The sequence below is a fragment of the Nyctereutes procyonoides genome, unplaced genomic scaffold (assembly GCF_905146905.1).
Source record: "Nyctereutes procyonoides isolate TBG_1078 unplaced genomic scaffold, NYPRO_anot_genome, whole genome shotgun sequence".
Taxonomy (NCBI): domain Eukaryota; kingdom Metazoa; phylum Chordata; class Mammalia; order Carnivora; family Canidae; genus Nyctereutes; species Nyctereutes procyonoides.
In genome coordinates, this window is record NW_026575128.1 from 1,076,570 (window position 1) to 1,097,787 (window position 21,218).

Below are 21,218 nucleotides of genomic sequence, written 5' to 3' on the forward strand. Positions count from 1 at the left end.
TTATATTATGTACATACATACAGAGACACACATATACGATTAGGGGCTTAAATATGATTATAAGTGACGAACAAGTATTAACTAATAAATCTATTAGACCAGGCAAGGATAGCTGAAGTGACTCAAAATAGATAGTGCTGCCCTGGAAAGGCCTCTGGGAAGAGGATTGAAGCTTAGCATGTAACTTTTTTTGCATAGAAATAGTAAAGGATGTTGTTCCACTTGGAGAAAACAGTGTGCATGATTGATGGGCAAGAAGTGCAGGTGGGCATAATTGAGAACCTTTTTAACTATCATGTAAAGTTTAGGCTAGGGTGTGGACATTTAGATAAGGAGTAGAAAGCCTAAAGCCTTGGGATTAAGGAAGTTACTTTGATTTGATAGCCTGTAGTGTTGAGAAATCAATCAAAACACTTAAGAAAGATATATCTCTTTATAAAATACTCTTTGTAAGAGGAAGATGCTGTTTTTTCCACTGCCCTTCTAGGTTCCTGGCCCCCCTCTTCCTTATAGAAAAACAAACTTAATTACATAAGTACTTATGGGAGTCCCACAAAGATATGAGACTCCGGGCAGCCAGGCATTTGAGGTTTATAAACCATCCTGAGTTACGGAAAGACATAGGGGTGTGGGCCTTCACAGAAGAAGGCAATTCACAGGAAGATGGGAGAAGAGCAAATGTTTAGTAAATAAATGTTTGCCCTGTCATGCAGATAAGTCTGAAAACTTATCTGTGGTAGTGACTTTCTTCCTGATACAGGCCCCTTTCTAATTTCTTTTGGGCAGTTAAGGAGGAGGAAGTAAAAAAGTTTTTCCTGAGTCTCTGAGGTCTGGTTTGCCTTCAACTCAAAATAATCCACATTCTGAAATGGCTTGTTCTGAGATGGCTTGTTCTGAACCCCTTCAATGCTGAGTAGATATCATTGTAAAATGACAATGGTCTGGGCTAGGGATATATGCATGAATTAGTAAGTTCTCTAGAAGAGCAGCATAGTATCCAGTCTCTTACTAGGTATTCATAATTGAGTGAAATGCTGCCTTTTTACCAGTTTCATTTGATACAACTTTGTTTTCTAGATACTGTGTGTCAGGCATTGTGCTAAAATGTTATGTGGTATCCCAAGAACAATGAGACATGATAAGACACAATTCTAGCACAAGAACAAAGTATGTATAAAAAATATTAGGAGAAAATACAACACATTGCTATATGCAGAGGAAGGAGACATTTTTTTTTATTGGGACTCTCTGGGATGGCTTCTTACGTGGCTTGGTTTTCAGGTGGAGATTGCAGCAAGGCAGGGTAAAGGAGCATTCACTAGCACACAGTTCTTGAGTGTTGAGTGTCTGCTCTGACCAGGCACTGTATTTAGGTGCTGGAGAAACATTATTTAACAAAACAGACATTTTCTGCATTCCTGAAGTTTATATTCTGATTGGAGAGGGTGCAGATAGGGAGATAAGAGACCCATGATCAAAGAAGATAAGATATAGGGGTGGAATAGTATCAGGTTTGCGAGGGAACAGAGCAATTCATTTTATCTGGATGAGGTTTTCCTCTTTTAAATTTATTTGCATTGGGGATCCCTGGGTGGCTCATTACCTGCCTTTGGCCCAGCGTGATCCTGGAGTCCGGGGATTGAGTCCCGTGTCAGGCTCCCAGCATGGAGCCTGCTTCTCCTTCTGCCTGTGTCTCTGCCTCTCTCCCCCTCTCTCTGTCTGTCATGAATAAATGAATAAAAAATGTTTAAAAATAAATTAATTTGCATTATTTTTGCCATTTATTGAGAGAGCACACCTTTTACATTGTAAGCATAGAGCTAAGTGTTGGGGGAATAGTGGTAAGCAAGACAGACTTTCCTTTGAAACTCTTAGTTAAGCAGGAAATCTAAACTGATAATTCATAATATTGCTTGTCTCAGCATAATTAATAGTTCCCTATTCATTCTCAGAATTGCATTTAGATGATAAATTGTGTGGTCACTATAAAAGATAAGGGTCTTGAGAACTTTGGACCTATAAAGCAGAGAACTGGTGTTTCCATGAGGCCTGGTAAATGGACAGAAATAAGGCAGATGAGGGTGATTGGCAATGTGAAAGAGCAAGGGGAATTACATGTACAAGCCTAGTTGTTTAAAAAAAAAAAGTGCTCAAAGGGGCACCTGGGTAGCTCAGGCAGTTGAGCATCCAACTCTTAGTTTCATCTCAGGTCATGATCTCATGATTCCTGAGATCAAGACCCGCCTTCTGCCCAGGGTGGAATCAGCTTATACCCCTCCCTCCCTCCCTCTTTGTGCCCCTCCCCCGCACCCCCCAATAAATAACTTCAATAAAAAAAGTGCCCAGAGTTTTAAGGAACTGGCTAGTCTGTATGGCTGGAGCATAGAGTCCAACGATAGTAATATCTTTCATTTTTTCCTGTCCTATTAGTTTTTATATTGATTAACAAATATTCTCTTTAAGCATTTGCATTTATTTTGTTTTTTTAATTTGGTTTTGCTTATTCTGTTCAACCAATGGATATATTGATGAAAAGTGCCCTGCCTACTAGAAGCTGCTTTAGGGTAGAAAAAGCAGAATTAGCTGGATATTACCTATGGAGATTTTCTTGAAGACTGGAAAACTGATACTGTTCCAAGGGAACTGAATGTTAAGGAACAGAAAAGGGAACTCCTGTTCTTTTTTTTTTTTTTTTAATTTTTATTTATTTATGATAGTCACAGAGAGAGAGAGAGAGGCAGAGACACAGGCAGAGGGAGAAGCAGGCTCCATGCACCGGGAGCCCGATGTGGGATTCTATCCCGGGTCTCCAGGATCGCGCCCTGGGCCAAAGGCAGGCGCCAAACCACTGCGCCACCCAGGGATCCCGGGAACTCCTGTTCTAAGCAGTTCTTTGTTTAAAAAAAAAAAAAAGAGAGAGAGAGAGAGAGAGAATGAGTGCTTCAGATGAGTATAGTTCATCTCTTATCATGTTGATAATCACAGAAACATATTCTCTGTTCATTCTTTGATTGCCTTCCCCCCTCCTCAAATTTAAATCATGTGTCTTGGTCATTTTGTAGTATTATTCTTTGCTTATAGGAATCTGTTATACTAAAGCTGTGTGAGGCACATTCAGGGGACCCAGGGGGTCAAAGCTGTGTTCATAATATTAGATGCTCTTTGCTTTTTTTACTTAGAATTTTTCAGAGGCTATATGACCTGTGATTTTGTAATAGATTGAATGCAGAAGACTTCTGTTAACCAAAGCATTAAAGCAGCTTGTTTAAAAATGTAAGGTAATGCCATTTTTCTAAGTTTTTTATTTTCTCACTATATTTTTCATACAAAATATTTATGTTAACACGCAGTGTATCACTGTTTTAAATAAATTAATAAATTTTGTTTCAGTTTAAATTTCTAATAGGTAAGTACAAATGGGTATAAGTCACATAAATAAAAGCTCTTTGGGAACTTCAGTAACTTGTAATAGTGCAAAGGAGTCCTGAGATAAAAAAATTTGAGGACTGTTGTGCTAAAGGAAGATTTCCTGTCTCTCCCAGGAGACATTCCTTTTGAGAAAAGAAGATCCCTGTCAAGATTTGAGTTCTACTGTGAGTAGACAAGGAATTCAGTACAGGTAGTTTGAGGGGTGATAATAGGAAGGTGGGGTGATTAGCAAGTCAGTTATCACCGTGAACACTTAGAGGTCAGTCCAACTGGGAAACACTGGGAGTTCTGGACAGTGAGCTGTCAGCTCTTCCCCTTCATTGAGTGATGATGTTACTAGAGACATTACCTTTTTTGTACTTCTGGCCTGCCCTGCACAAAGCCAAATCATGTTCCCCAATTGGAAAAAATATGCTCAGGTAGAGAGGTATAGGTGTTTGTAGTAAACAGGCTAGAGATGAACACAGAGGAGAATGTGGTTGCTACATGTCTTCTTTTCTATTGGTTGAATATATGTGTGTGTTTTCAGATCTATGTGCACTTTTGTTTTTCACAGCCTCTTTTATTTTCACAGCCTTTGACTTATTTCTTAAATTGGATCTAATCCAAAAAATCTTTTAAAAATCTTTTGTCTCTTCAAGGTGTATTTGGGCACAACTGTTAAATTAGTAGACTGAGGGTACATTTTTTTGAGTATGTTGTTTCTTGTAATTGAAAGAGACTCTTCCTGGTCACTGGTTAGTGTTTGCCTGAGTGCCTCATTCAGGGTTTAAAATAAGTGGGCAAACTTAATGTCATAGAAGAAGCTGAAATGGTTGTATGTAACTTCCTTATGGATAACGAGGGCACATGTTTACTGTATTTCTGTTGTATGTTTGGCACTGGTAAGGTGCTTTGAGAGTTCTAAATAGGAGATAATGCCCCTGGGGTGCTGCCAGTGGTAGGAAATAGACATTCTAAAGACAAAAACATCCCCCTCCCACCCCCCACCCCCCATAGATTGTGTTACATTTTGGCAGCATTTAATCATCCAGAGTTGTTCTGTGTAAAAACATAATAAAATTATAAGTAAAATCAAGTCATGTTACAAAGTCATGGATTACAAGATTTAGGGGAAATAGAACTTAGCTAGAAGGTTAGGAAACCTAGTTTTAAAGTTACTGTATTATAATTTAGAGGTTTAATTTTTCTGGCCATAGTTTCTTTATATATAAATGTAAATGACAAGCTTGTCAGCTGTCAGAGCCGATAAGCTCTTTGGGCCCTGGAAATCCCACAAGTGCAGAGACTCCAAGGTAGAAACATACCTGGAATCTTGAGAAACAACGAGATCGTCACTGTGGCTATTCTTGCTTGTGGAAGAGGGAAGAGTAGTAGAACTTGACATCAAAGAAATAAATGGGAGTAGGAGGAAGATTGTTGCAGGGCCTTGTATGCCTTTGTAAAGAGTTGGGTTTTAGGCCAAGGGAGGGGTAGGGTAGAAAGCCACTGGAGAGCTATAAGCAAAGTAGTGATATAATGTGACTTACATTGTAACATGAACACTGTTAGCTGCTCTAGGAGAACAGTGGTAGAAGCAGGAAGACAAGGAGGAAATTGCTGTGGATAGTTCTGCTAAAATCTTACAATGCATTGTTGCGGAAATTACTTGAGGGAGTAAAGGCCAGATATATAGAAGTATTCTATAAACTCACTATCTTAAACGTGTTGGCCTCTGGGGGAAAAAAAACCATACAGTCTGCAATTATCTAGCTTTTATTGGAACAAAGATGGGGGCATACACATTACTTATTCTTAAATTGTGTGTGACAGTTCAAAGGCGATTACAAGTTTAATCAAAAAGATGACTGGAATGGGACACCTGGGTGGCTCAGTGGTTGAATGTCTGCCTTTGGCTCAGGTCTCGGGGTCCTGGGATTGAGTCCCGCGTTGGGCTCCCCACGGGAAGCCTGCTTCTCCTTCTGCCTATGTCTCTGCCTCTCTCTGCCTCTCATGAATAAATAAAATCTTAAAAAAAAAAGATGACTGGAAGATGGATGGATAAATAGAAAAGAGGACATTCTTCTAGGCAGGATATTCTACATTTGCTGCATATCTGAGATTGTTGTCATTTTGTGACTTAGTTTCTGTCATTGTTAGAGTGGTTTTGTTGGTTAGGTGATCCACTTCTGTGTGCCTTTTATCTCTGAGCCTGAGTCTAAGTAAGGGGGGATTCGGTTAAAGGTATAAGTGAGCAGAAGGAATGCAATCTACATTCCTACTTTTAGAACTCCTAGAACTGAAAAAAAATTTTTTTTATTTCAATTGGGTAAACATGTACTGAGTATACATCATGTGGGAGGAACTACATGTTGCCTCTAAAAGGTAGGTGTGAATAAAAGTTCCTGGGGGTTATAAAGCCAAGAAATCCTGTCCAGTTAGAGATTATAGGCTAGAAGTGTTTTCATTAGTTCATTTGGATGAATGGGTAGGATGTAGTTTTCTGCTATTTTACAATACTATTGAGAGATTGTTTATATACAATTCATCAAATAAAGTTTATAGTTTAAGGAATTTGCACATGCGAAATTATCACCAGTGTCAAAAGAACATTTTAGTCACCACCAAAAATTTCCTCATTCCTCTTTGTCATTCATGCCTTCTTCCATTTTCCTTGCCAGGCAGTCCTGATGGTGGCGGGCGTGGGGTAGGGGTACCCTGGGAATTGAAATCTTAAGGATATTAATTATCCAAGTGTTCTGTTTCTTCATTCATTAGTTCTCTATCAGGAATGTTTTTTAATTTTTCAGTGTAGGGGACCTGGATATTTCCAGTTAGATTTAATCCTGAATATTTTGGTTTTGAAAGCTATATATTTTTTTAGAATCAGTTTTCCAGTTGCTTGCTGCTAGTATATAAAATTAATTTTTAAAAAATATTTTGTTCATTTTTTTAATGAGAGGCAGAGAGAGAGAGAGAGAGGGAGGGAGGGAGGCAGAGACACAGGCAGAGGGAGAAGCAGGCTCCATGCAGGGAGCCGGATGTTGGACTCAATCCCTGGTCTCCAGGATCACGCCCTGGGCTGAAGGTGGCGCTAACCCGCTGAGCCACACAGACTGCCCATAAAATTAATTTTTATATATTAACTTTGCATCCTATGACCTTGATAGTTTTAGTAGTTATTTTTATAGTGCCTTGGGATTTTCCACTTAAACAGTTTCCTGTCCTTCTTCTTACTCTTGTTCCTTCCCACCTTATTATAGTGACTAGAACCTCCAGTACAGTGTTGAATAGAAGTGATGAAAGTGGGCATCCTTTCCTTATTTCAATTTTTTTGGGGAAAGTGTTCAGTATTTCACCCCCATGTGTGACATATCTGTTGGGATTTTGTAGATACCCTTTATTAAATTGAGGAAGGTCTCCAGTAAGCCTAGTTTCAGAGAGTTTTTAATCATGAATGGGTGTAGGATTTCATCAGATTTTTTCTATACGAATTGAAATGGTATAGATCATACGGCTTTTCTTCATTTTGCTACACTGGTTGCATTTTGGATGTGTTAAACCTTGTGTTCCTTGGATAAAGCCTACTGAGTCATGATATATTATTCCTTTCATATATTGTTGGGTTCAGTTTTCTCTACGTTGTTAAAGAATTTTGCATCTGTGTTCATGAAGGATTTGGATTTATAATTTTCTTTTGTAATGTCTTTCAGGTTTTGATGTTAGGATTATATTGGCCTTATATTGGGAATATTCTTTCTTTATTTTCTAAAAAAAAGTTTCTGTAGATTGGTATATCTTTCTTGAATATTGGAGAAAATTCGTTAGTGGAAACCATCTGGCCCTGCAGGGTTTCTTGTGGGTAGGTTTTTGATGTTTAATTTATTTGATATGAGACTATTAATATTTTTCTTTTTAATGCCGCTTTTGGTAAGTTACATTCTTAAAGGCATTTGTTCCTTTTATCTAAGTTGTTGAATTTGTTGGTATAAAGTGGTTTATGATATTTTATTTTAATATAGAATCTGTAGTAATAACTCTTCTTTCATTCCTGAATTTGAGGATATGTATTTTCTCTTTTTTTTCCAGGATAGCTCAGTGTTTCTCAATTTTGTTAGTCTTTTCAAAGAACCAGATTTTGTCTTTGTTAAATTTTGTTGTTGTCTGTTTTCTATTTTATTTCTGTATTTATTTTTATCATTTACGTCCTTCTATTTACTGATATTTCTAGCTGTGTCCAGCTTAGGTTTACCTTTAAGATTGCTTTAATTGCATCTCACAAATTTTGGTATATGGCATCTTTTTTTATCATTTAGTTCAAAGTATTTAAAAAAATTCTCTGGTGAGTCTTACCTGACTCATGAATTACTTATATAACTGTGTTATTTCCAAGTATTCCAAATATTTGTATATTCCTAGATATCTTACTGCTTTATAATAAAGTTTTTTTTTTTCATTTCAGCTTTTACATATTTATTAAGACTTATTTTGTGGCTCAGCATGTGTTATAATGAAATATCTGTGTGCACTTGAAAAGAATATGTATTCTACAGTTGGATATAGTGTTCTCTAATATCAATTAGATCAAGGCATTTTGCTAATGCATGCCAGTGTTTTTCTTACTGATTTTAATTGGTTTTTGCTTCATGTAATTTGAAGCTCTTTTATTAGTCACATTTACATTTTATTTTATTTTACTTATTCATGAGAGAACACAGAGAGAGAGAGAGAGGCAGAGACATAGGCAGAGGGAGAAGCAGGCTCCATGCAGGAAGACCTAAGTGGGAATCCATCCCAGGACCCCTGCACCACACCCTGAACCAAAGGCAGGCGCGCTCAACTGCTGAGCCACCCAGGCATCCCTCTCAAATGTTTTTTAATCGTTTGATATACTCTGTCATAAAGTCTGTTTTATCTGCTATTAATATAGTCATTTTATCCTTATGTTTACTGTTTACAGTGTATATATTTTTTCATGTATTACTTTCATCTCCTCTGTGTCTGTATGTTTGAAGTTGTGACTATTGTAGGCTGCAGTTAGCAGATTCTTTTTTAGTATCTTTGATAATCTTTTTAGTGGAGGTTTAGATTATTAACTTAAATGTAATTATTGATATTGTTAGATTTAGGTCTTCATTTTGTTTTCTGTTTGACCTCTATGTTTTTAGTTCCTTTCTTTCCCCCTTTCCTGCCTTCTTTTAGATTACTTAGATGTATTTTAGGTTTCTATTTAAATTTATCTATTGGCTTTTTAGCTATAGATTGGGACTTATATATTTGAATTCCAGTATATGTTCCTAACCTTTTGTAGTCTACTCAGACATAATAATTTACCATTTCATATAAAATGCAGAAATCTCTTCCAACCACATGGGTCCTTTTTGCCCCTTTTCTCATCATTCCTTCTAGTTGTAATATGTATGACATCTGCATATATTGGAAGTCTTGTAAGACAGTGTTACAAATTTTGCCTTAAATAATCATACTGTTTTTAAAACCTAAGAGGAAAACAAGCTTTTCTCAAGGTTCACATTTCCCTATGCTGTAATTTACCTTTAGCCTAATGAACTATCTTGCAATATATGCAGGTCTCTTGGCACCAGATTCTCTTAGTTTTTGTTTTTCTGAAAATGTCTTTCTTGTGCCTTCTTTCCTAAAGAATATTTTCCTATGATATACAGTCTAGATTGAAAGGTTTTTTCTTTCAGTACTTTAAAGATGTTTACTTTCTAATGATCTCCATCATTTTTAAATAAAAAAAGATTTATTTGAGAGAGAATGAGCAGGGCAAGGGGCAGTGGGAGAGGAAATCCACAAGCATACTCCCTACTGAGTGCTGAGCCCAACTTGGGGCTCCTTCCTAGGACTCTGAGATAATGACCTGAGCTGAAATAGCCAGCCACTTAACTGACTGAGCCACCCAAGTGCCCTGACCTCCATCATTTTAATGAGAAATCTGATCATTTCCAATCAGTGTTCTTCTATATGTGATACACGATTTTTCTTTTGCTGCTTTCTGTGTTTAATTTTCAGTAGTTCAATCATGATATATATCCAAGTGGGATTTTTTTTAAAAAATAGGTCTTATGGAGGTTTACTATGAGATTCTCAAATATATACATTTGTCTTTAAATGAATTTCTGAAGTGTTCAGTCATCAATCCTTGCATATTTTTTTCTCTTTCCTCTCCTTCCTGATCTCTAAGTATGTTACACCATTGAGATTATCCTATAGCTTTCTGATGCTCTAATTTTTTTAATCAATCTTTTTTCTTTTTGTCCTTTAATTTTTGTTGCTCTGCCTTTGAGTTCACAGATTCTTTACTGTTTTATCTCCATTCTAATATTAAGCCTATCCTCTGTCAAAATACAGATAATGTAGTTTTCTTTTGTAAATTTTGATTCTGTTCCTTTTTATATTTTTATTTTCTCCACTAAGATTTGCTTTATTATGTTTTCATTCAAGTGTGCTTCGTTTTTGTTTTTTACTTTATCTCATTGAGCATGATTAGAATTAGCTACTCTAAAGTCTGTGTCTCATAATTTCAATATCTCAGTCTTCTTGTGGTAGGCTACCATAGATCATCTCTTCTCTTGACAGTGGGTTGTCTTTTCCTGTTGCTTGTATGTCTTGTAATTTTGGATTGTATCTTGGACATTATAAGTAATAATGTTTTATAGATTCTGGATTCTGTTACAATCTTCCATAGAATATTGGTATTTCTGTTTTAGCTGGTGGTTAACCATGTTAGTCTCAAACTGTTACGTTCTCTTTTCTATGGACAGTGGTTCCAATTTCGATCTGATTCTGTAAGTCTGTCTGCTTTATTCTAGTCTGCATTTGCATAGTCACAGGTCAGCCTTTTGTGACTTGTGTGGTGTTTCATACATAGTATTAGAGTATCCCTTTTGACATTCTACCCTGTTCAGATTCTGTTCTCTCTTTGATATCTGGCAGTGTTTACCTGGGTTCTTTTCCCTAGTTCCACCTGACAGAAAGACAACTTTAGCTACCTACCTCCACATCTACTGCCCAGCCTTGGGGCAAAGCTGCAAGAAACCAGGAAACTGAGGCTAGTGTCTCCAAGTTTTGACTTCTTTCTATATCTGCCTAATATATTTACTTCTTGGAATCCTCTGCTTGTTGTCATCTTATGCTCTGTGCCTCCTTCCCTCACCCCCCCAGTTTGTAGTTGTTACCAGCAGAAGGTTGTTCTGTGGGATATCACACCACCATACTGGAAGTAGAACTTGAATGGGTAAGATTTTGATTTTGACAGGGAGTAAGAGAAAACGCCAGAAAGGATCTTTCATAAACTGACTGGTTCCCCCAGATTAGACTCATTGATACTTTCTTTGTCCAGAATTTGAGTTTTGGCTGCAATAACAACAGTTATCAAGATACATTTTGGGATACCTAGATCCCCTGGCTTTATTAATCAGACTGTTAATTGTCAGTGTGCCTGTAAGTAAAAATATACACCACACTATTGAGCATATCAAAGCATGTTGTAAAGAGAGTGTTGTTTATTCTCCTGATTGAACCAGACTGAAGTGTCCATAAATATTTAATTAAAAGATTTTTAAAATTTACCATCTGATTTATAATAGCTGAAGCTATGAATCTAGCTTTGTAGGAAAACAGTGTCTCATAGCAAATCTGTCCCTTTTCTCATTAATCACTATTAAATATCGCGTTTCAACGATCCTCAGCATCAATAGCAGATATGTTCTGGTAGTCAACAGGCTGGCCCTTACTGTGTTTCAGGTATCATGCTGAGAGCTTTGCATAAATTATTTCATTAATGCTCTTAACAGACTTCTGAAGGAAATGACATAATCCTCCTTTTTATAGATGGGTGAAAGAGCATAAAGGTTGAATAATTTGCATGCCATCATACAGACACATGCTTGCTTCTTCCTACCAGTGGGGAGGAGTGAGAAATAGTGAACCAATAGTTGGATTGGAGATGACTCAGTTAAGTTAGAGGAACATGAGATACAGTGTTTTAAAGTAATCTTATATGTTAATTCAGGTTTAGCTAAGTTGACTGGCACTAGATTGAGGCATAGACAAAATCATCTTTGTACTTCTTCACTTGTATTTCTGAAGCCCTTTGCCACTTTTGCCTCACTCTCAATGTGTACCCATGTACCCAGCACAAAAATGCTAGATTCTATCTTCGCGTGGGGTGGGGTCGGGGGCTTGCCTTTTCTTTTTTTCATTTCAATCAAACTGCGTGTCCCTACCTTTTGTAAGTTGTCTGAAGAAAAAAATTCATGATGAGGGATTAAGTGATAAGTAGATTAATCTTAGAAATATGTCTTGGTGAAACTGCCCTCTTTTTCATTCAGTGTGGTGTTTTAGAAATGCATCCTCACTTGGGACCATATATGGCTTTTTTTGGGGGCGGGAGCAGAAGAGGAATATACATGGAACTAGCATCATAGCCACAAATTGTTTATGTCTATCCTTCTTCAGCTTTGGCATTGAAGTTGAACACTCTTGAGTACTCACCAAAGCCATAAATCATCTCTTACGAAAAAAAGATGTTATCACCATTTATATCCTGGATTCTAAATGTAGAATTTTGACCTCCATGTTAGCTCTATAAACAATGTGTATGAAGTTGTGTTACTCAGATCTGTTCTATTGCACTAACAGATAAAGGAAGAACAATTAAGCAACTGAGAACCTTAAATCAGAGATTTATTTCTTTCACATAATTAGAACTTATAGATTAGACAGATAACCAACCAGCTGTGTTCTACAAGTTCATTCAGATGTTTTTGTTTCTTCTCATCTTTTCGATGTTTCCTAGGGTATTACCCTTGGCTTTTTGATTAAGCAAGTTTACCACCCCATGTCTGTGTCCCAGCCTACATATATAAGGCTGGGACATAAGAGGGATATAAGAGGGAAAGGCAGAGTGGAAGACAAGCAGGTTCTTCAAAAAGGTAGACAGAAGTTGCACATATCACTGTTGCTCACATCTGCTTTACACAAGTTAGTTACCTGGCCACTTATACACCTTAGTCACATGGCCACAACTGGTTGCAAATGAGGCCTGGAAAGGTGGTAGTAGCAGAGCCGCCATAAGGCAATAGGGTTTTATTACTAAAAGGGAGAAGACGGAAAATGGATATTAGATGACCTCTAGCAATCTCTAATACAGAAGTTTAGGATTTTTGCTCAGCTGTTCTACAGTCAGTTAAAAGAGCTGGTTCAAAGTAGCCAAACCAATGGACTTTGTGATATCAAGTCAGTACCATATTAAAATATAGTACAGGAGATTTCAGTAAGGATTTAAATTCATGTTTTCAGAAACAGCACAAAACTGGATGTTGGAGAATTTGATGAAATACCTTCAAATTGTGTTAAAGTTGCTGAATATATAAGCTAATGATTATTTATTTTGTTCTTGTATTTTAGGCCTCAACTCCATATAGCATAGATTCAGATTCTTTGGGAATGGAGTGTATTATTTCGGGAAGTGCCTCTCCAACTCTGGCAATCAACACTGTGACTAACAAAGTAATTCTGTTTTTTTTAAACATTTTTGAAATGTCATTGAATAATACATTTAATTTGCTTTTATAACAACAATAGAGTTCTGTATGATTGTGTTTAAAGATGTTACAAATTTGGCTATCCTATACATGGGAGCTTGAAAGCTTGAATCCACAATGTTTTGAGGTATACGCAGTTAGAAGAAAATACTTCTCTAAAGAAGTTGGAGGATGCTTATTGTGAAGCTCTATTTAATTTAAATTCTTGCCACTGCCAGTTCCTATTGATAGAATTTTTTAGTCAGTAATTTGTTGAATCAATTTGTTTCAAAAACCGTTAATTACCCCTCTAAATATGTGCTTGAAGAAAAGATTTTCAGATTCCCAAGGAGTTAACAGAATCCAGTAAAATGAATAATTTAGACAAACTCATAGAGTTCTTTGAATGGTGGTCAACCTGTTTCATGATACTCATTCAAGTGTAGGTGCATATCCAGAGAGGGTATGTAGTAGTCTGCAGTTTTTTCCTTCCTTCCTTTCCTTCTCTTTTTTTCTCTTTCTCCCTTTCCCTCTCCTTCCTTCTCCTTTCCTCCCCTCCTCTCCCCTCTCCTTCCCTGTCCTTTTGAAGCAAGAGTCAGAACTTCAAAATTTCATGCAAGTCATTATATACCTAGTGGGATACAAATATCTCTTCCTTACAAAGTAATTTCTTAGGCTCATCTTTTAAAACCTAAAAAGTCTCTGGGAGGTTCATGAAGTAGCTAAGTTTTATGCATGTATTTCCTCCCTTACTAAACCATGAGCATCTTGAAGCCATATATGTCTCACAGTCATGCTCCTTCTCACTTTCATACCTTGCTTTTACCCTCCCTTCCTTTCCCCCTTACTTACACTGGTTTTTGGTTTATCTCTTCCACTTTATCATGCACACACATAAACATACACCTATGTATATACATAACTATACTGATACAGTATACATAGATTCTTTTTATTTGTAGAAGTATAATAAACCAATACAAGCAGATTATCATCTTAGTGGCTGATCGGATTTACAATTCAGAAAGGAAATTGGCAGCTGAGGTATAGAGTATTGATTTTTTCCAAATACCAATTCATGGAATGATTCTATCAGAATCACTTTGGGAAGGCGTGTGTATGTGTGTGTTTGGTGGGGCTGGTGGTAATTCTAAGGTTTTACTGAAGGCCTGCCAACTCATTTATTTTATACTTACGGATAGGGTTTAGATATCTGTACTTTAAGAAATCATCCCTAATGGTGCCAACTAAACTTGAGAATTTCTGGTGGAGCACATGGGTTAGAATCAGAAATATCCAATACTATTCTTTGCAGTAGTACAGGTAGGAGATAATGAGGCCTAAACGTAGATAGTGTGGTTATTAGGAAACAATCAGGAAATAGTAAAGCTCGGACTTCATTATGAAATAATATGGGGGTCAAAGGAGGTGGAGTTTTTAGACTTCTGCTTCTAGATATGATGGAATAGCTACTATTAGATTAGATTAATCCTACTTTCTATCTACATAAAATACCACCATCCCCACTACCAATAAAAAAGAGTGGAAAGACACTGGAGAACAGAAAAGCCAGGACTTCAGGGGCGAAGATCCCAGGAAAAAGGGAAATACATTGAGATAAGCCATGCATATTTCCCTTGAGACATTTCTCAGTTCTCAATGCATGGCATAGAGGCTGAACAGAAAGCAGACACCTAGACCAGTCATTGGGCTAGGAAGATGAAAACTGGAGTTTGAAGCTATCAAACAGCCATGACTCGAGGACTAAGATCCTCATGAATCTCAGTAGTGAGTTCAGCTTCTTGCAAGTAATATTGACTTAAGGCATTTACTAATTCTAACTCATGTATTTGGGCTCAGGCATAGAAAAATGAAGTGGATTTTTCACTACTCAGATTTAAACAGTCTCAGAAGGAGGGAACAAAATTATTGTTCATGATCTTCAAGGAGGAGGGGATCTATGGTAAACCCTCCAGGCTTTCAAGTCAGTACCTCAGAAGGCTTCTGTGAGTAAGAGTAAACCAAAACAGACCAGCTTCAAATTGTTACTAGGGTGGTGGCTAATATTTTTCAACTTGCCAAAAGAAAACTAAATCCTTTATGGAAAAATAACATCATCCTGAGTTGTTACAAATTTTCATAAGTAAGATTTCCCTTTCAGTAAAAAATTGTAGACATAATAGAAAACAGGACCAAATAAATAACAAGGGAATGGGTAAGGAAAGACAGTATAAACATATTACAAGTGATCTACTAGATACTGATTTTGAAATAACTGTAAGAAAATAGTTGAATCATGGAAAATTTATCAGCGAATTGGAATCTGTATGGAAGAATCAAGAGGAAACTCTAGAACTGAAAACGATAATAATTGAAATTAAGAATTTGATACATGGGTCTAATCAGATTAGGTACACCAGAGGAGAGAATAGTAAACTGGAAGAGCTGTCAGTAGAAAATATGTAGATTGAAACACAAAGAAAAGCAATGTAAATACAGGAAAGCTTAAGAGATCAGTAGGAGAGAGGGGAAAAGGTCTAACAAACTTGTTATTAGGTTCAATGGAGAGGAAAAAGGAATGAAGAAACAATATATTAAAATTTTTAAACTGATGAAAGATAACACAGTACAGATTCTAGAACTTCTGAGAACCTAAAGAAGGATTAATCAAAAGAAAAGCTTATCAAAGAAAATCAAGTTGCTGAAAAACAGAGATTAAAAAAAGTCTTAAAATTAGAGGCAAACCAGGCAACTTCAAACAACAGTAAGCCAGGCACTGATTTCTGAATAGAAATGATTAAACACCAGACATGAGAATGAAATCTGTATAGTGCTGAAAGAAAATACTGCTAACCCAAGTTTCTACAATTAAAATTTCTGTGAAAAATTAAGGTTAAATAGATTTTTACAAAAACAAAATCAGAGAAAATAACATTATTAGTACACTAGTATTAAACAGCTAAAGGGAATTAATTTTTCAGATAGATGGAAATTATCCTGTGCTGAAAGAATGAAGGACACCAAAAAAGTATGTCTGTTTATAAAGCTAAGTATGTATTGACTGTTTACAATAGCAGTTCTGTTACATAGTACAATACCTTTGAGTCTAAAATAACTGTAGAAGTTAAAATACATGACAGTATTCAGGTAAGGCAGGAAGAAATATATGATCAACCCTTGAACAGTGTAGAGTTGAAGGATGCCAGGGCCCCCCCCCCCACACCTCCTGCACAGTTGAACATCTTCATAAAGCTTTTGACTTCCCCAAAACTTAACTAATAAATAGCCTACTGTTGACCAGAAGCCTTACTAATAACAAAATAGTTGATTAATACCTGTTTTGTATGTTATATACTGTTATTCTTACAATAAAGCTAAAGAAAGTGTTAAGAAAATCTTAAGAGAAAAACATTTTTGCAGTACTGTCCTGTTTATTTATTTATTTATTTTTAAAGATTTTAATTTATTCATTTGAGAGAGAGACAGCACCAGGATCCCAACTCCAGGATCCCAATCATGACCCAAGCCAAAGTCAGATACTCAACTGACTGAGCCACACAGGTACCCCTATTTATTTATATTTTTAAATCAAAGTCTTCACTCAACATGTGGCTTGAACTCACAACCCCAAGATCAAGAGTCACGTGGTCTACCTACTGAGCCAGCCAGGTGCCCCAGTAATTGTGCTGTTTATTTTATATATATTTTTAAGGCAGGGAGGAGCAGGGGGAGAGGGAGAAAGAGTTTTTTTTTTTTTTTTTTTTTTTTGAGAAAGAGTCTTAAGCATGTCCAACCTTGAGATCATGACCTGAACTGAAATTAAGACTCAGGCACTTAACCATCTGAGCCACCCAGGTTCCTCTGTACTATATTTATTGAAAACATTCTGTATATACATGGACCCATGTGGTTTACATCCATGTTGTTAAGGATCAACTGTATTTACAGTTAAAGTCTTTGCATTGCATGGGAAGTAGTAAAAGTATTAAGGCAAGAGCATGTTGTAATATTTAGGGCAGTGGTTCATCAACATATGTCACAATAACTAGGAGGGCTTGTTAAAACCCAGATTGTTGAGCCTCACCTGAGAATTTTTGGTTTAGTACATTGGATTGGAGTCTGAAAATTTGAATTTATTTCGTTTTTTTTTTTTTTTTTTAAGATTTTATTTAAAGTAATCTCCACACCCTGTATGGGGCTTGAACTCCCAACCCTGAGATTATGTTCCACTAACGAAGCCATCCAGGTGCCCCAAAGATTTTATTTTCTTAAGTAGTCTATGCATCCAACATGGGGCTAGAATTCACAACCCTGAGATCAGGAGTCACATGCTTTACCACTTAATCCAGCCAGGTACCCCTGAAAATGTGAATTTCTAACAATACTCAGATATTCGTCATGTTATTGTTTGCTACAAGAATAGTCAGAGAATATAAGGAAAATAATAAATCCAAAAGGAGACAAGAAAGAAAAGAACAAAGAAGAGATAAGAAAACAGGAAAATAAATATGTATTTAGATTGAATTATGTTAGGAAATAAATGTAAATGTATGAAATATTCCACTTAAAATTCAAAGATTGGCACACTGTATATATATATGTGTGTGTTTGTATGTGTTTATATATATATATATATATATAGAGAGAGAGAGAGAGAGAGCGCACGAGCAAGATTTTATTTATTTATTTTAGAAAGAGAGTGTGAGTTGGGAGAGGGAGCTGGAAAGAATTTCAGGCAGACTCCACACTGGGCACAGAGCCTGACATGGGTCTCAGTCTCACAAACCTGGAACACGACTTGAGTGGAAACCAAGAGTTAGACACTTAACTGACAGAGCTACCCAGGTGCCCTGCAAGAGATACATCTTTTTTTTTTTTTTAAAGATTTATTTATTCATGAAAGATAGAGAGTGAGAGAGGCAGAGACACAGGCAGAGGGAGAAGCAGGCTCCATGCAGGGAGCCCGATGTGGGACTCGATCCCAGGTCTCCAGGATCACGCCCTGGGCTGAAGGCGGCACTAAACCACTGAGCCACCGGGGCTGCCCGAGATACATCTTTTAAAGGACAAGATACACTCCTGAAAACAAAGATACTTTATTATGAAAAAGGATCATTTCAATATGAATACTAAATTTATATATGCCTCAAAAGCTGACAAAACTAAAAGGAGAAATGGATAAGTCATTGACCAAAGAGGAAGATTTTAACATATGTCTCTATAACTCGTAGAAGAAGCAGATCAAAATTAAAACATAAACAAATTCCACTAAAGATATAGAAGATTTGAACCAGGAAATTAGGAAGTTTGACTCATTTGGTGAGTCACACACACACACACACACACACACACACACACACAATTTTACACTTAACAATTGCAGAATATACTTTTTCTTAAATTTATTTATTTTAGAGAAAGAGCAAGAAAGTGTGGAGGGGAGGGACAGAGGAGAGAGAGTCTCAAGCATACTCTGTGCTGAGGGTGGAGCCTGACTTGGCTTGATCTTACAATCCTGAGATCATGACCTTAGCCAAAACCGAGAGTCAGACACTCAGCTACTGCCCCCAGAATATACATTTTTTTGTGCACATAGAATATATACCAAAATTGATCATGTAATACTGATTTATGCTAGAACGCAAAAGCAGTCTCAGCAAGTTTCAGAAGACCAACACCTTATAGTGCATATTTTTCAGCAGCGTGTAATTAAGGTAGAAATAATAGCAAATAGATGATCAGAAAATACTCCAAAGTTTACAAAATTAAGCAGTATAGTTTATAAATAACCCAAGGACAAAGAAAGAATCCTAATAGAAATTAGTGAATACTTTGATGACCAACAGAAATATGAAACCCTGTGGAAGGAATGCAATCAAAAGTATTAGCCTTAAATTTGTGTACCAGAAGAGAAGAAAGATTGAATACTAATGATTTAAGCATCTAGTTAAAGAGCAAAACAAATCTGAGGAAGACAAAGATAATAAAAAATAAGTCAACAAACAAGAAGTTGGTTCTTTGTAAAGATTAATAAAGTTTCTGGCCAAAGTGGAATAACAAGGGCCTAAATTTACTCCACTACTTGAAACAACTGACAAAGTATATGAAGCAGTGGATTTTAAGAGATTGGGCCATAGGACAGTGATCTGTGAGAAATTGTAAACAAACAAGGTCAACCCTAAAATTGTCCTAGCTTCCTGTCCGGACAAAGTTTCCAAGGCTCAGAGGTTTCCCTGAGTGGAACAAGTGGAGCTGGGAGATCATGGCATCCCCAAGGTGGCTAAAGTTCCCAGGGCAGGAGGATATTAGAGAGGAGAAAGCTGTACCAAAAGAAAATTGCAGTGATAGACTGAGGGTGCCATCCGATTCTTCATTTGGGTATTTATCAGTGCAAGAGTAAGGAAGACTAGAGAAAGAATCACCTGCAAGTATTAGTGGGGAAAATTACTGCTACTCCTATAGGGCCAGGTATAGTGACTGTTCACACAGGAGTGAAATGCTTCATAATTCACAGGTCATTAAGTAAAGTATTCAAAGATTTTGCTTCAGTAGTAGCATAAAATTAGCCCTAGATTAAAATGCTGCTCTGGTCCTATCTATGTACCTTCAAAGCAAAACCCAGAAAGATCTGTTTTTAGGTAATTCTACTTTTAAATTTTGATTTTAATTTTTTAGATGTAATTTAGAGACCATTTTAAAAAATACCCTTTTAAAGTTTATAATTAGTGGTTTTGGGTATATTCACCAGGGTGTGCAACCATTAACCAGCATATAATTCCAGAACATTTTCATCACCCCAGAAAGAGAAGCCTGTACCCATTACCATTATTGATTTCCTTTTCTCTCCATTTCCTGTGACTATTAATTTACTTTCTAACTTTGTGAATTTGCCTAATCTGGATATTTCATATAAATGGAATAATTTACATAATTTGTTACATCTTCTTTCACTAAACACATTTTCCAGGTTCAGCCGTATTATAGCATGTATCAATACTTTATTCCTGTGGTCAGATAGTTTAACTGTGTTCCAGAATAAAGGTCAAGAATGTGGGGTGACTGGGTATCTCAGTTGCTTAAGCATCTGCCTTCGGCCCAGGTCATGATCAGATCAAGCCCCACACTGGGCTCCCTGCTCAGCATGGAGTCTGCTTCTCCCTTTCCCTCAGCCACTACACTCTGCTTATGCTCTGTCAAATAAATTTACGCCTTAAAAAAAAAAAAAAAAAGCTCAAGAATGTCTATAGGAACACAGAAATATCCAGTGCTAAGCAATGTAAAATTCCCAGTGTTCTGGCATCCAATAAAGAATTACCAGGCTGGCAAAAAAGCAGTTAAAAAAATATATAATGAGAACATCAAAACTGACCCAGGAATAACACAGATGATAGAATTAGTATAAAACAGCAAACAATTACAAACCAAGATCTAGAAATAACCTATCAATGAATGAATGGGTGAGTAGATCTTAAATGTTCTCATCATAAAAAGGAAATGGCAATTATGTGAGGTGATGGAGGTGTTAAAGCTATGGTGGTATTTATTTTGCAGAATATAAGTGTATCAAACGAACACATTGTATACCTTAAACTTATATGTTAATTATATCTCGTAAAGCTGGAAAAAGCCCAGTTATTATAAATAATTGTGTTCCATGGAAGAGTAAAATAGTAGGTTGAACATGTGTATAGACATTTGGAAGATATATTTTTTTTAAATCCAAATCAGACTTCTTGGAGATAAAAATTATGTCTGATTTGAAAAATGAACTGGATGGAATTAACAACAGATTAGACATTGTAGAAGGAAAGATTATTGAAGATTAGAGCAACAAAAGTTAGACAAAATAAAACATATGAAAAGACTAGAAAGTATATAGAATATTAGTATGCTGGGCTAACAACTAAGAAATCTGGATCTACAGAAAGGAATTAAGGACCAGAAATGGTAACTGTGGGTAAATATAAAGCTTTGGGTGTTTTTTTGTTTGTTTGTTTTTAATTTAAAATCTCTTCATAAAAGACAATAAACTATTTAAAGCAAAAATACAAAAATTACATTGTGGGTGTAAAACATGTAGAAGTAAAATATAGGACAATAGTATTCAGGCAGGTAGAGGAGAAGGGAAGTGTTATGAAACAAATACTTTTTTTAAAAATTTGTTTATTTATGAGAGACACCGAGAGAGAGAGAAAGGCAGAGACACAGGCAGAGGAAGAAGCAGGCTCCATGTGGGGAGCCCGATGTGGGACTCGATCCCGG

The 21,218-nt window shown here is 36.4% G+C and overlaps 1 protein-coding gene across 6 annotated transcripts in view; it reads left to right on the forward strand.

Annotated features, from left to right (window-relative positions):
• Positions 1–21,218, forward strand: part of FOXJ3 (forkhead box J3) — a 141,291-nt gene that overhangs the window by 91,510 nt on the left and 28,563 nt on the right. For 5 of the 6 annotated variants that reach the window (XM_055341645.1, XM_055341642.1, XM_055341646.1 and 2 more), the window contains exon 6: positions 12,841–12,942. The exons of the other annotated variant lie outside the window; for it this stretch is intronic. In XM_055341645.1, the coding sequence (XP_055197620.1) occupies positions 12,841–12,942 (102 nt within the window). The remainder of the gene's footprint in view (positions 1–12,840; positions 12,943–21,218) is intronic. 6 annotated transcript variants of the gene reach the window in all.